General features: G+C 41.6%; 1 protein-coding gene across 1 annotated transcript; it reads left to right on the top strand.

Moving 5' to 3' along the window:
- Positions 1–749: 749 nt before the first annotated feature.
- LOC110455510 (uncharacterized protein K02A2.6-like) lies at positions 750–4,820 on the top strand. The gene has a single exon (XM_021505722.1). It carries the CDS (start codon positions 750–752, stop codon positions 4,818–4,820), a length of 4,071 nt encoding a protein of 1,356 aa, XP_021361397.1.
- Positions 4,821–12,476: the final 7,656 nt, after the last annotated feature.

The raw sequence follows: 12,476 nt of genomic DNA, 5'->3' as shown, positions 1-12,476 counted from the left end.
CTTTTTTCAGATTGAATAAAATGGAATTTAATTCTTGTGGAAACACAAGGCGTGCTATATATATTTAGCATTGACTAGTCGACCTCTTAATTGCCACTATAAATATGAATATATACATTGATGCAAAACAAGAATTGATATAAAGGGTGCGCGGAGAAATCTTCAAATGTGTGGTTATAAGTCTGAACTAGAAGTGTATCGATTGCTTAAATCACATGAACGTGCATGTGCATTAAAGAAATTATAAACTAATTAAGGAAATAGCACTGATAATAATAGGGGCGTGGCCAAAAAGGGGCAATTTTGCTTTAAGTGGAATTCTTCTCTAAAACTATAAGATGTAAATCAACCCGTAACATTTGGTTTGAAGCATCCTTATATGGAAAATGTATACATTTACAAAGAGAGGGCCTGACCCCAAAAGGGTTAAGAGTGATAGGGTGGTGCAGTGGATAGCGCACTCGTCTTTCACTAAGGCGGCCGGGGTTCGATTCCCCGATCGGACGTGAAAAGGTATGTGCATCAGTATCTTGGAGTTACCTTCCTTACTCCGTATGTTGATTTATATGTATGTAACATGTAGTACACACGTGCTCTACATCCGGGCGGGAGACCCGAATAAACATGGCGAACTCACTGACGGTGTTTGTGTTGAGCTCTGAAGATTAATGCTAATCAGACATTAATACATGGTGTCAGACTACAAAACCCTCGCCAAAAGGTTCATTACTTCGCAGACTTGAGTGAAAATGGACTTGTCAGGAATACCGACTCCCAAAATTGACTGGGAAGCATCAAACCTACCAGAGCAGTGGCGAAAATTTCAAAGCCACGTGCGATTGATCTTTGACGGGCCCCTCGCTGACAAAGCAGAGGAAATTAAAGTAAACTACCTTCTCCTGTGGATCGGAGATAAGGGACGTGAAATTAGAAACACTTGGACTGACCTAGATACGGAAGAAAATGCAGAAGCACGTAAAAAACTGCAAACTCTCTACGATCGCTACCAAGCGTATGTGCAACCGAAGTTAAATCCAATTTTTGCACGGTACAAATTCAATAATGAAGTCCAGGGCGCAGGAACGATAGAACAGTTCGTGACAAAACTGAGAGTTCTAGCTCGAGACTGTGCGTATGCAAGCTGCGACGAGATGATTCGTGATAGAATCGTGTTTGGCACCTCATCTGACAAGGTGCGTGAAAAACTAATAAACGAAGGAGAAAAACTTACCCTGGACAAAGCGATCCAAGTAGCGCAGTCGTACGAATATTCACAGCAACAATTAAAAAGCATGACACAGCAAGAAGTACACAGTGTGAAAAGAGGTGCTCCGAGCGGGCATCAACGTCGAACCAACGAACACCGGGCGGGCAGGCATTCCAATGGGCACAAACCAAGCTATCCTGGGAGCAGACAGCAAGCACATGGACACATGAACGGTGACATGAAGAGACATTCTAGTGGCAGTGCGCGGAAATCAGGACAATCTGAGTGCGGACGATGCGGGTTCCAACACAATAAACTTGCAATATGTCCAGCAAAAGGCAAACAATGCCAGTCATGTAACAAATACAATCATTTCTCAAAAAAATGTTTCTTTAAGGGTGCTAAGGTCCATGATGTGGAAGCTCTGCCAGATAGTTCAGATTCAAATGATGAATTTTTCATTGATTCTATTCAAACTCCCAGAAATGCTAACCAAGCTTTCTATACCCTTCATGTAGGACCCCAAAAAGTCCCTGTTAGGTTTAAACTTGAGACAGGCTCACAAGCCAACATTTTGCCTAACTCTTTGTTTGAAACATTAGGGAACCAGGGTAAACTCCAACCTTCAAGTGAGAAGTTATCTGCTTACAGTGGTCACACCTTAGATACCTTGGGCAGCTGTCAGCTGACATGTCAGCATAAAGGTAAGTCAGTGGAACTTCACTTCCATGTAGTCAAAACTCAATCAACACCAATACTTGGTATGAGACCATGTCTCGATTTGGGCCTCATAAAGCTGGTATACACATGCAGTGTTGACAGTCCCGTGTCAAAGGTAAGTGACTCGCAACCCCTAAACAAAGACACAGTTCTATCTGAATACAAAGATGTTTTTGAAGGTATAGGCCTACTTAAGGGTGAATGTCACATCAAAACAGACCCCAGTGTTCCCCCTGTAGTACACCCCCCACGTAGAGTCCCTTTATCCTTGAGAGAAGGGTTAAAAGAGGAACTAGCTAGAATGGAAAGCCTAGAAATAATCACTAAGGTCATAGACCCAACAGAGTGGGTTAGCTCCCTTGTTGTAGTAAAAAACCCTGAGTCTGGGAAGCTCAGAGTTTGTATAGACCCCAAAGACCTAAATAAGGCAATATTAAGGCCCCACTACCCAACCAAAACCCTAGAAGATGTCCTACTTGAAATCTCGTGCGCCAAGTATTTCAGCAAATTAGATGCTAAAAGTGGGTATTGGAACATAAAATTAGATGAGGAATCGTCCCCCCTCACAACATTTAATACCCCCTTCGGCAGGTATAGGTACCTCCGCCTCCCCTTCGGGCTGAAGTCATCTCAAGATGAATTTCAACAAAAAATGGACGAATGCTACGAAGGCCTCGAGGGCGCCGTTGCCCTAGTTGACGATGTACTTGTATACGGGAAAACGCGCTCCGAGCATGATAAAAACCTACGCGAAGCACTTTTAAGGTCGCGTGAACGGGGAATCAAGCTAAATAAAGACAAACTTGAGGTTGGTCTCACTTGTGTCAAATATTTTGGCCATACACTCACCGCGGACGGGCTCAAACCCGACGAAGACAAAGTAAGAGCAGTACAGCTCATGAAACCCCCGACTAACAAGAGCGAGTTAGAAACGTTCTTAGGGATGGTCACATATCTATCCAAGTTTGCACCGAACTTGTCTGAATTGACAAGCCCACTACGCGTACTTCTTACACAAAACATAGAATTCCACTGGGACAAACCCCAAGCTGACGCTTTCCGCCGGGTCAAAGACATAATAACTGCAAGTCCAGTTCTTGCATATTTTGATCCGAACAAGGAAGTGATACTCCAAACTGACGCATCTAAATTTGGCCTGGGTGCCACTCTAATGCAAGAGGGTAAACCCGTCGCCTACGCCTCGAAGTCACTAACCCCCAGTGAAATCAATTACGCCCAGATCGAAAAGGAAATGTACGGAATCGTTTTCGGGTGTAATAAATTCCATCAATACCTGTATGGGCGCAAGGTCAAAGTCGAAACTGACCACAAGCCCCTGATTCCTATCAGTCAAAAGTCATTACATGCAGCTCCCCCACGTCTACAGCGCATGCTCCTCAGAGTGCAGAAGTACGACCTAGACTTAGTGTATGTACCCGGCAAACAGATACCCGTTGCCGACACATTGTCACGCAACTTCCTTTCTGACACATACCCAAGTCTCTCAAAAGGTATGGACGCACATGTCCATACCATACTCCCCTCTATCCCTATCAGTGATAGAAAGCTAGAAAAGGTGCGAGATAGCACAAACGTCGATACACAGTTCCAAACACTCATAAACACTATACTCAATGGGTGGCCAGGGTTAAGGAGGGATTGCCCCCCTTCCATCCTAGAGTTCTGGAACCACAGAGACGAATTGTCCTATGTAGATGGTCTAATACTCAAGGGTACGAAGGTTCTCATACCCAAATCCCTTAGGCCCGAAATACTCAATGCCTTACACACAGGACACATGGGCATAGAAAAATGCCTTAAAAGAGCACGGTGCTCCGTGTTCTGGCCCAAGTTAAATGCTGATGTGACCGAACTTGTATCAGAGTGCCCAGTGTGCATAAAGCACAGTTATTCAAACGCCAAAGAGCCCCTCGCACCACACCCTATTCCACTATACCCTTGGCAAGTATTAGCCACAGACCTATTTGAATCTGACGGCAAGGACTACATTGTTGTAGTAGACTACTATAGCTGTTATTTTGAGGTAACCCAACTACACAGCACCACATCCAAAGCTGTTATCAATGCACTCAAACCCATATTCACCAGATTCGGAATACCCGAAAAAGTTGTCTCGGACAACGGCCCACAGTATTCCTCACAAGAATTTGCAGACTTTTCCAGACAGTATGATTTCTTACATGTCACCTCCAGCCCCCGCTATCCACAATCCAATGGCCTAGCAGAAAAGTATGTCCAAATTGCTAAGAGATTACTCATAAAGGCTAAAGACGATGGCCGTGACCCCTACTTAGGTATGCTAGAATACCGCACGACCCCTTTAGATACAGGTTACTCCCCTGCTCAGCTCCTCCAAGGGAGACAACTCCGCTCAGTATTACCAACTTTGTCCCAGGAACTTATTCCCAAGGTTATAAACCATGCAGAGGTCAAGGTCAAATTAGAAGCCAAACGAAAAGAGGAAAAGAAGCAGTTCGATAAAGGTTCCAAGGAACTTCCCCGCATAAAGGTAGGTCAAAAAGTTCATGTTCAACAGTCAGATAAGACCTGGAAGCCAGCTACAATCTTAAGCCAAGAAGCTGACAGATCCTTCCTTGTTGAATCAGCAGGTAAGATGTATCGTCGAAATAGGCGTCATCTCTTAAAAAGGTCCAATCCCCGTCCTTCAGTAGATTTGGATCTACCTATGCCATCTGTAATCGAACCCCAAGTAACATACAATGGCAACACTCAGTTATCTAGCACACTTACCCCCAAAGTATCCCAAAACCCCATCTCACACCCAAAACAGCCTGAAACTGTTCCCACAGTACAGCCCTATATGTCCAGATCTGGCAGGGTTTGCAAACCTAAAGTCATTGTATCAATGTGATTCCATATAATTAATTAATCAATGATTGCGGGCATTAATGGTTATTTGTGTTTACATTTATGAACAGGATTGCAGACATTAGTGTTAAAATTTGTGTTCAAATTTTATGGACAGTGATCTTCAGACATTTAACTGCAATGATATGATTTGTGTTTATATTCCATGGACAGTGATCGTGTGACATTTTCGCTTACATTCTGTGTACAGTGATCTCCAGAAATCACAAATTAATAGTACAACAAAAACATTCCATGGACAGTGAACTCCAGATTTAAGCAATTAAATCTTAATTACCATGAACTTTAATTAATTATTATGATTTCATTTATTTGCAGAATTATCTTTGCATGTGATCAAATAGTCACTAATTCAATTACTTGATTTTCATGAATTTATAATTCCTATTACTAATTATATAATAGTGGTAAACATTTGGTTTACTCAAAGAAGGGAGATGCATCAGTATCTTGGAGTTACCTCCCTTACTCCGTATGTTGATTTATATGTATGTAACATGTAGTACACACGTGCTCTACATCCGGGCGGGAGACCCGAATAAACATGGCGAACTCACTGACGGGGTTTGTGTTGAGCTCTGAAGATTAATGCTAATCAGACATTAATACAGTATGAGGTCACCTGCCTGATCACGTGGGTTTTCTCAGGGTACTCCGGTTTTTTCCCACAGTTGTGCGCTAACATCAGGGCCAACAAGAGTGATTACTATGAGTAATATAACTTGTTTCATATTTTTTTTAAACTAAATAAAGTTCATAGTCTAATGGCAGTTGCTGTTAGATTCATATACAGAACAAACATCAATAACGTAAATGTATATATATAAAGGTCATGAAGTGCATAGTAATAACTTAGAACCTTGTCTCCATCCTTTCACAGAGTTGTCTCTTGTTTACCTGTTCAGGGTTCCTGTGTCACCCTAGGGTATGACAGATAGCACGTGAATAGAAATGATGTTATGGGAACAATCAGATATAATGTCACATCTATCTCTCGATAGAAGAGGTCAAATGCTTATCAGGATAAAAGTAATTGTTTAAAACGTAGAGCTATTTCATATATCCATCCTTTACTAAAATCTATTACTATTAAAACTCTGGTACCTCAAAAATTTGAATATTTGGTAACGTCTATATTTTTATTGTTTTGGTGAAATTTTTGAGGTACCAGAGTTTTAATAGTAATAGACTTTAGTAAAGGATGGATTTAAGGGGTAGAAAATTGACTTCGCCGAATTTTGTAAGGGGGAAAATTGTGGGCAGTGAACATATCGATTCTCAAAATAGCCGTGTTGGGTCGCCAATGCCAAGCGTCATGGGAGTGAACATTCCACAATGTCAATTGGATAAATCACTGGATAGGTGCAGACCAGCACCACGTTTTGGAGAAGATAACAGTTATAGTCCACAGGATGTCGATAAAGCAAATCAGGATTCTATGACCTTAGGCGATAACCTTGGAAACCAAGCAGGACAACCTTCTTACAGACATACAGAGAACGATGTCCGTGATAGTGCAACCTTACCTCCTATGAGATATGGAGTCCAACAAGATTTATGTAGCAGTACAGTTCCAGTCCACACAACCCAGGGAGCTTCTACAAATCTGTTTCAAAACCCCCAAAGCACAACTATATCTCAGGAGTTCCGTAATGGAAACCGAGATAGTTCTTCCAACATGTATGACAATCGGGCGTCCCACGATTTATATAGAGGAAACCAATGCGATGTCACTGTTGGACAATCTCACGAGTTCCGTAATGGAAACAGAGACATGTTCCGTAATGGAAATAGTTCACAGTGTCACTCCGCAAACTACTCATAGTTCCGTAATGGAAACAGGGATAAGTTCCGTAATGGAAATACCTCACAGTGCCAACAAAACGATTTCTCAGAGTTCCGTAATGGAAACAATGGAAATCATCGCAGACAGCACAACTATGGAGAGGAAGTGGAGTTCCGGCGCAGAAACAACGACCATATTTCTACAGAACCCTACCACAACGCAAGATCTGGTTACAATCAGAATTGTATGCCGTATTCGGGATCACTTTCTTACTCATCAAGTCGGACGGGTAGATAACCTGATACTAGATTACCTACATTCAACGGACGTGGAGACTGGCGTTCATAACAACTTTCAACATGATTGCTGGTAGATCTTGCTGGGACGAGGCGAGACAGTGTGAGGAGATGTTTTTTTTTTGTCTGAGAGAGGACGCCTTATCCTTTGCGACTAGACTGCCAATTCACAGCAGACTGGACTACTATCAGTTATGTACAGACATGCAACGGCGGTTTAGGGATATCTCATTACCAGAGACATACAGACGGAAGTTGACAAACGTTAAGAAATCAAGTGAAGAATCCATGCAAACCTTTTCTTCTAGAGTGGAACAAATGGTTCGAAAGGCCTATCCGGGCATCAACCATATACTCTACAATGACCTATGTGTGGAGCATATGCTAAATAGTATACAAGACCAGAGTATAGCATACGATGTCCTGACTAAAAGACCACAGACAGTGGAAGAAGCTATCAATCTCCTGACATGGCATTATACCTGCAAGAACAGTGTGAAGCAAGTTAAGAACAACGTGCGAGAGGTCACGGTAATCGAGAAAGACCATGATGATCATGAAGTACGGCGAACCAGTCAAGGACGTTATAATTACGTGACTGAAGAACGGTTACAGCAGTTTGGCAGGGATATGATGAAAGACCTTAAGGAAAGCATTTCGAAGGAAATCAAGGAAGCAATACGTAACCTAGACAGGTCAAAGTCAAATGGCTACAAGAAGGGTAATTTTGCCCGGAATCACCAAGATGTGGAATGCTACCAATGCCATAATAAAGGTCTCTATCGAAGTGAATGTCCAGATCTAAATGAAGGCAACAAAGGACACAGAGCGAACAATACGACGCAGACAGAACTTAACAATGGAGTGACAAAGAATTTAAACTATTTAGGACTGTGCCTGTCGGCCAAGACACAGTTCGTACAGATATAACAGAAAAGACAGACAGATGCGAGGTCCATGTTGTTAAGGAGACTGACACATCAGTGGAATTAGAGTCTGACAACGGAGAGTATTTGAGGGAGCTGTTTGATGAGACTTCATGTGATACTGCTGGTCGCTGCCAGGCAGTAGAGATCGATGTTTGTCCAGCCAAAATGGAGCGATCGGAGGACGAGGACAATATAACAAAACCATTGAAGGAAGTAGTCATAGATAGGGCCCGGGCAGTCACGATTACGGCGTCCATGATGGTGGAAGGAAAAGTTATCAGGGCGGTAGTGGACACATGTGCTGAAGTCACTGTGATGAGCGAGAAGAAGTTTATGCAGCTTCCGGAAGATATGAGACCGTTGGTGAGAGATGCCGATGTAGGTTTAGCTGTATCCGACGCCGGCAAGAAACTAACGACATACGGCGTAGCTGATGTACAGATGATTTTGGGCGACGAAGTATTTCCTTGGAGTATATATATTGCTCCTATCAAAGACGACTTGTTGTTGGGTTGTGACGTCATCGATGCATTTGACATTACAGTTAACACCAAAATGTGGATTGGAGATTGATGGGAAATGGATGGAGTGTGAAGTGAGAAGGGCTCAGGACCAGATAGCAAGATTAGTAGTACAGGAGACAGTTCTTATACCTGCTATGTCTGAAATCATAGTGGCGGGAGAGGCGCAAATTGCCGAAGTATTGGATACACGGTATTCTGCTGTGGAGCCTACAGTTGAAGACGAAAGAACTTTCATAGTTGCACGGACGTTGGTTGATCCATACAAGCACACAGTGCCGATCAGGATTGTAAACACCAGTACAACGCCAGTCAAATTAAGGAAAAGACACATGATAGCCGAGTTACACCCTGTGGAGAGTTTTGAAGAAATATTTAAAGAAAATGGAGATCCATGGGACAGATTTATCATGATGGAACAAGCTAAACAAAGAACTAAAAATCTTCGTCAGGTGGAAGTTATTTTGGAGGACACAGCTACTCAGGCACCAATCATTCCAAAAGAGTGGAAAACGGACACAGAGGGAAAGGCCGATTCTCCAGTTGTACCGGAATTTCTCAGGGAATTGTTTGACAGAAGCTATGAAAACGTCACGGATAAAAAAAACCACAGAGATAGATTGGCAGACATTATCAGAAATCAGGACAGCTTTGCTAAAAACATGTTGGAGCTAGGATCCTGCTCAGTTATTGAACACAAAATAGAGACAGGTACAGCTGCACCTGTTCGTCAACCTTTAAGGAGGACACCTCGTGGTTTCGAGGCGGAGGAAGAAATATATCTAAAGGATCAAATAGACAACGGGACTATTCAAGAATCCAAGTCAAGTTGGGCTTCAAATATTGTCTTAATCCGGAAAAAAGATGGCACAGTTCGCTGGTGCTGTGATTATCGCCGTTTGAATGATTGTTCTATCAAGGATGCATATCCACTACCTCGCATCGATACTTGCTTGGATTGCCTATCGTCAGCATCTATATTTTCAACTATGGATCTTCAAAGCGGATACTGGCAACTAAAACTAGCTGAGGAGGATCGAGCGAAGACAGCATTTATCACAAAATATGGATTGTATGACTACACAAAGATGCCTTTTGGTCTTTGTAACGCTTCTAGCACATTTCAAAGATGTATGGAACTCATTTTTGCGAGGAATGCAGTGGAAAACCATATTAATCTATTTAGATGACGTCATTCTATTCAGCTCAGATATGGAGGAGCATTTGGAGAAACTGCAAGAAATTCTGAAACGCTTCAAGTCTGCAGGTTTAAAATTGAAACCATCCAAGTGCGAGTTTGTGAAAAAGGAAATCCTATATCTCGGACACATCGTCGGGGCAGATGGGATAAAGGCTAATTCTAAGATAGTAGAAGCTGTAAGAAACTGGAAGCAGCCTACTACAGTCAAAGAAGTCCAACAGTTCATCGGGCTCTGCAATTATTACAGGCGCTTTATTGAGCATTTTAGTGAACTATCTGCACCTTTAACAGAGTTGACCAAAAAGGATGTAAAATTCATTTGGACTGAAGAATGTGCGAACACATTTCACCTTTTGAAAGAAAAAATGTGTCATTCACCTACTTTGGCGATACCAAACAACGAGGACCCAATAATCTTGGACACAGATGTCTCTAATATTGGAGTTGGAGCAGTGCTTTCACAAGTACAAAACGGAAGAGAGCGTCCAGTAGCTTACGCGTCTAAAAAGCTGGACCGTCATCAACAAAGATACAGTGTGACCCGCCGGAGGGAGCTTTTGGCTGTCGTGACATTTATCACACAATTTAAGCACTATCTCCTGGGAAGGCGATTCCTGTTGCGTACAGAACATGGATCACTACGCTGGCTGTTTGGATTCAAAGATCCACAGGGACAAGTCGCCAGATGGTTGGAATGTCTTCAAGTGGGGAATTCGATTTTGAAATACAGCATCGTGCAGGAAACCGTCATCAGAACGCGGATGCCCTATCCCGTTGTGATGTTGATGATTTGTGCACACATCAATAGGAAGGAACCGTGGATAAGCAATGTATCACTTGTATCCAGCTGAAGCAGAATTGGAAGCAGTTCAAGGAAGACGTTGACCTCAAGGAGGTCAAAACACCGAGAAAGATTTGATTTTGAATTCTACTGTGTAGATTCTTGAAATATTTTTTAAAGTGTTTTGTTTAAAATCATTCTTTCTACATTTTGGGGACAAAATGGTTTAAAAGGGGGAAAGTGTTGTGGAACTGGGATTTGTTGACATTCGTTATAATAATAGTAATTCTTTATATAGCTTGCTAAAATCGTATTTATCATTACTAGTGTATCTCTATGTCAATGTGATATCAACAATACCTTTATAATCGTCAAGAGAGTTAGTTTATAAGTTTTCACAAAGTCGGACGTCAAACTTTCCCGCAATCTATTGACAGTTCATGTCGTTGTATACGTGACGTAACATCCGGGTTATTTCGTCAGCTATTAATAGTATCATACGTTAAAGATAACGGAGTCTTTGTAATTAATACTGATTTTGTCCATAAGAAAGAAATACATATGTAATTGTAAAATTGTACTTCAAGAATGTTTTGTTGTTTTGCGTTACCATTGTGGCACGCGCTATTCGATATAAAAGCAGATTGCGGTCTGTTTTGAATGAGTCGAGCTGTTAGAGATCCTGAGTGTACCAAGCGAGGTAACTCTTGTGAAAGGTAGGGCATTTTTATAAGAACTTAAATTAGACTCTTTCTAGTTTAATGTAGTATTTATATATTTCCAATTCATATTTATAACCTCCGGTGAACCGTGAAGTCGGGCTCGGAGGAAAATAAGTTACAAATACTAATTTAGGGGGTATTTGAATACCTATCGATAACTTGTGTGAGCCACGAAATGCGGAGTCACAAGAAAATTGTGTTTAAGGTCTAGATAACTCTATATGTTATAACCTGTGTTGAACCGTGAAGTCGGTCTCACGGGAATCTAAAGAAACTCACAGGAAAACAATGTACATGTAAGGCTTATTTTAAATAACAGTGAAGCTCCCCGAGCGTATATTTCTTGATTGATAAGTAATTCCTAGTGTTTATGATAGCTATATTGTTCAAGTAGGATTTTTCATGATAGCAATTAAATATAGTACGACTCGACTCATATGCTTTGGTGACGGGATTATGTAAATGTATTTTGTATACGAATATGTAAATTGTATGTAATGGAATTCTGTATACTGATATGTATATGGTATGTAACTGAATAAACACCATCCTCGTACTTGATATCAACGTATCGAACTCTTAATTTCTGGTACCAAATAACAGCTTGCCATACAAGAAGCCACAATTTTATTACATATGTATTGGAATGATGGGAGAAAAATCATCAACCTGTACCTTGAAGATGTAAACGGAGAGATTTCCAACCTTCGTGGAGCTTATTTGGTTGTTAAACCCTCGGGTTTAACCCCCATGATAAAAAAACCATAACAGTCTGGAATGATTACAGTCTGCTTACTGACACAGGAATGTCTGCTTACTGACATAGGAATGCCTACAGTCTGCTTACTGGCATAGGAATGTCTACAGTCTGCTTACTGTCATAGGAATGTCTACAGTCTGCTTACTGACATAGGAATGTCTACAGTCTGCTAACTGACATATGAATGCCTACCGTCTGCTTACTGACATAGGAATGTCTACAGTCTGCTTACTAACATAGAAATGCCTACAGTCTGCTCACTGACATAGGAATGTCTGCTTTCTGACATAGGAATGTATACAGTCTGCTTACTGACATAGGAATGTCTACAGTCTGCTAACTGACATAGGAATGTCTACAGTCTGCTTACTGACATAGGAATGTCTGCTTACTGACATAGGAATGCCTACAGTCTGCTTACTGACATAGGAATGTCTGCTTACTGACATAGGAATGTCTACAGTATGCTTACTGACATAGGAATGTCTGCAGTCTGCTTACTGACATAGAAATGTTTGCTTACTGACATAGGAATGCATACAGTCTGCTTACTGACCTAGGCATGTCTGCTTACTGACATAGAAATGTCTGCTTACAGACATAGGAATGTCTACAGTCTGCTTACTGACATAGGAATGTCTAC

Source organism: Mizuhopecten yessoensis, unplaced genomic scaffold (assembly GCF_002113885.1).
Source record: "Mizuhopecten yessoensis strain PY_sf001 unplaced genomic scaffold, ASM211388v2 scaffold131, whole genome shotgun sequence".
NCBI classification, from domain to species: Eukaryota; Metazoa; Mollusca; class Bivalvia; order Pectinida; family Pectinidae; genus Mizuhopecten; species Mizuhopecten yessoensis.
This window is presented reverse-complemented; position numbering and strand designations above follow the sequence as displayed.

What these genes read in the sequence shown, in the direction of transcription:
- LOC110455510 (XM_021505722.1), top strand. Translation starts at nt 750, where the DNA reads ATGGACTTGTCAGGAATACCGACTCCCAAAATTGACTGGGAAGCATCA.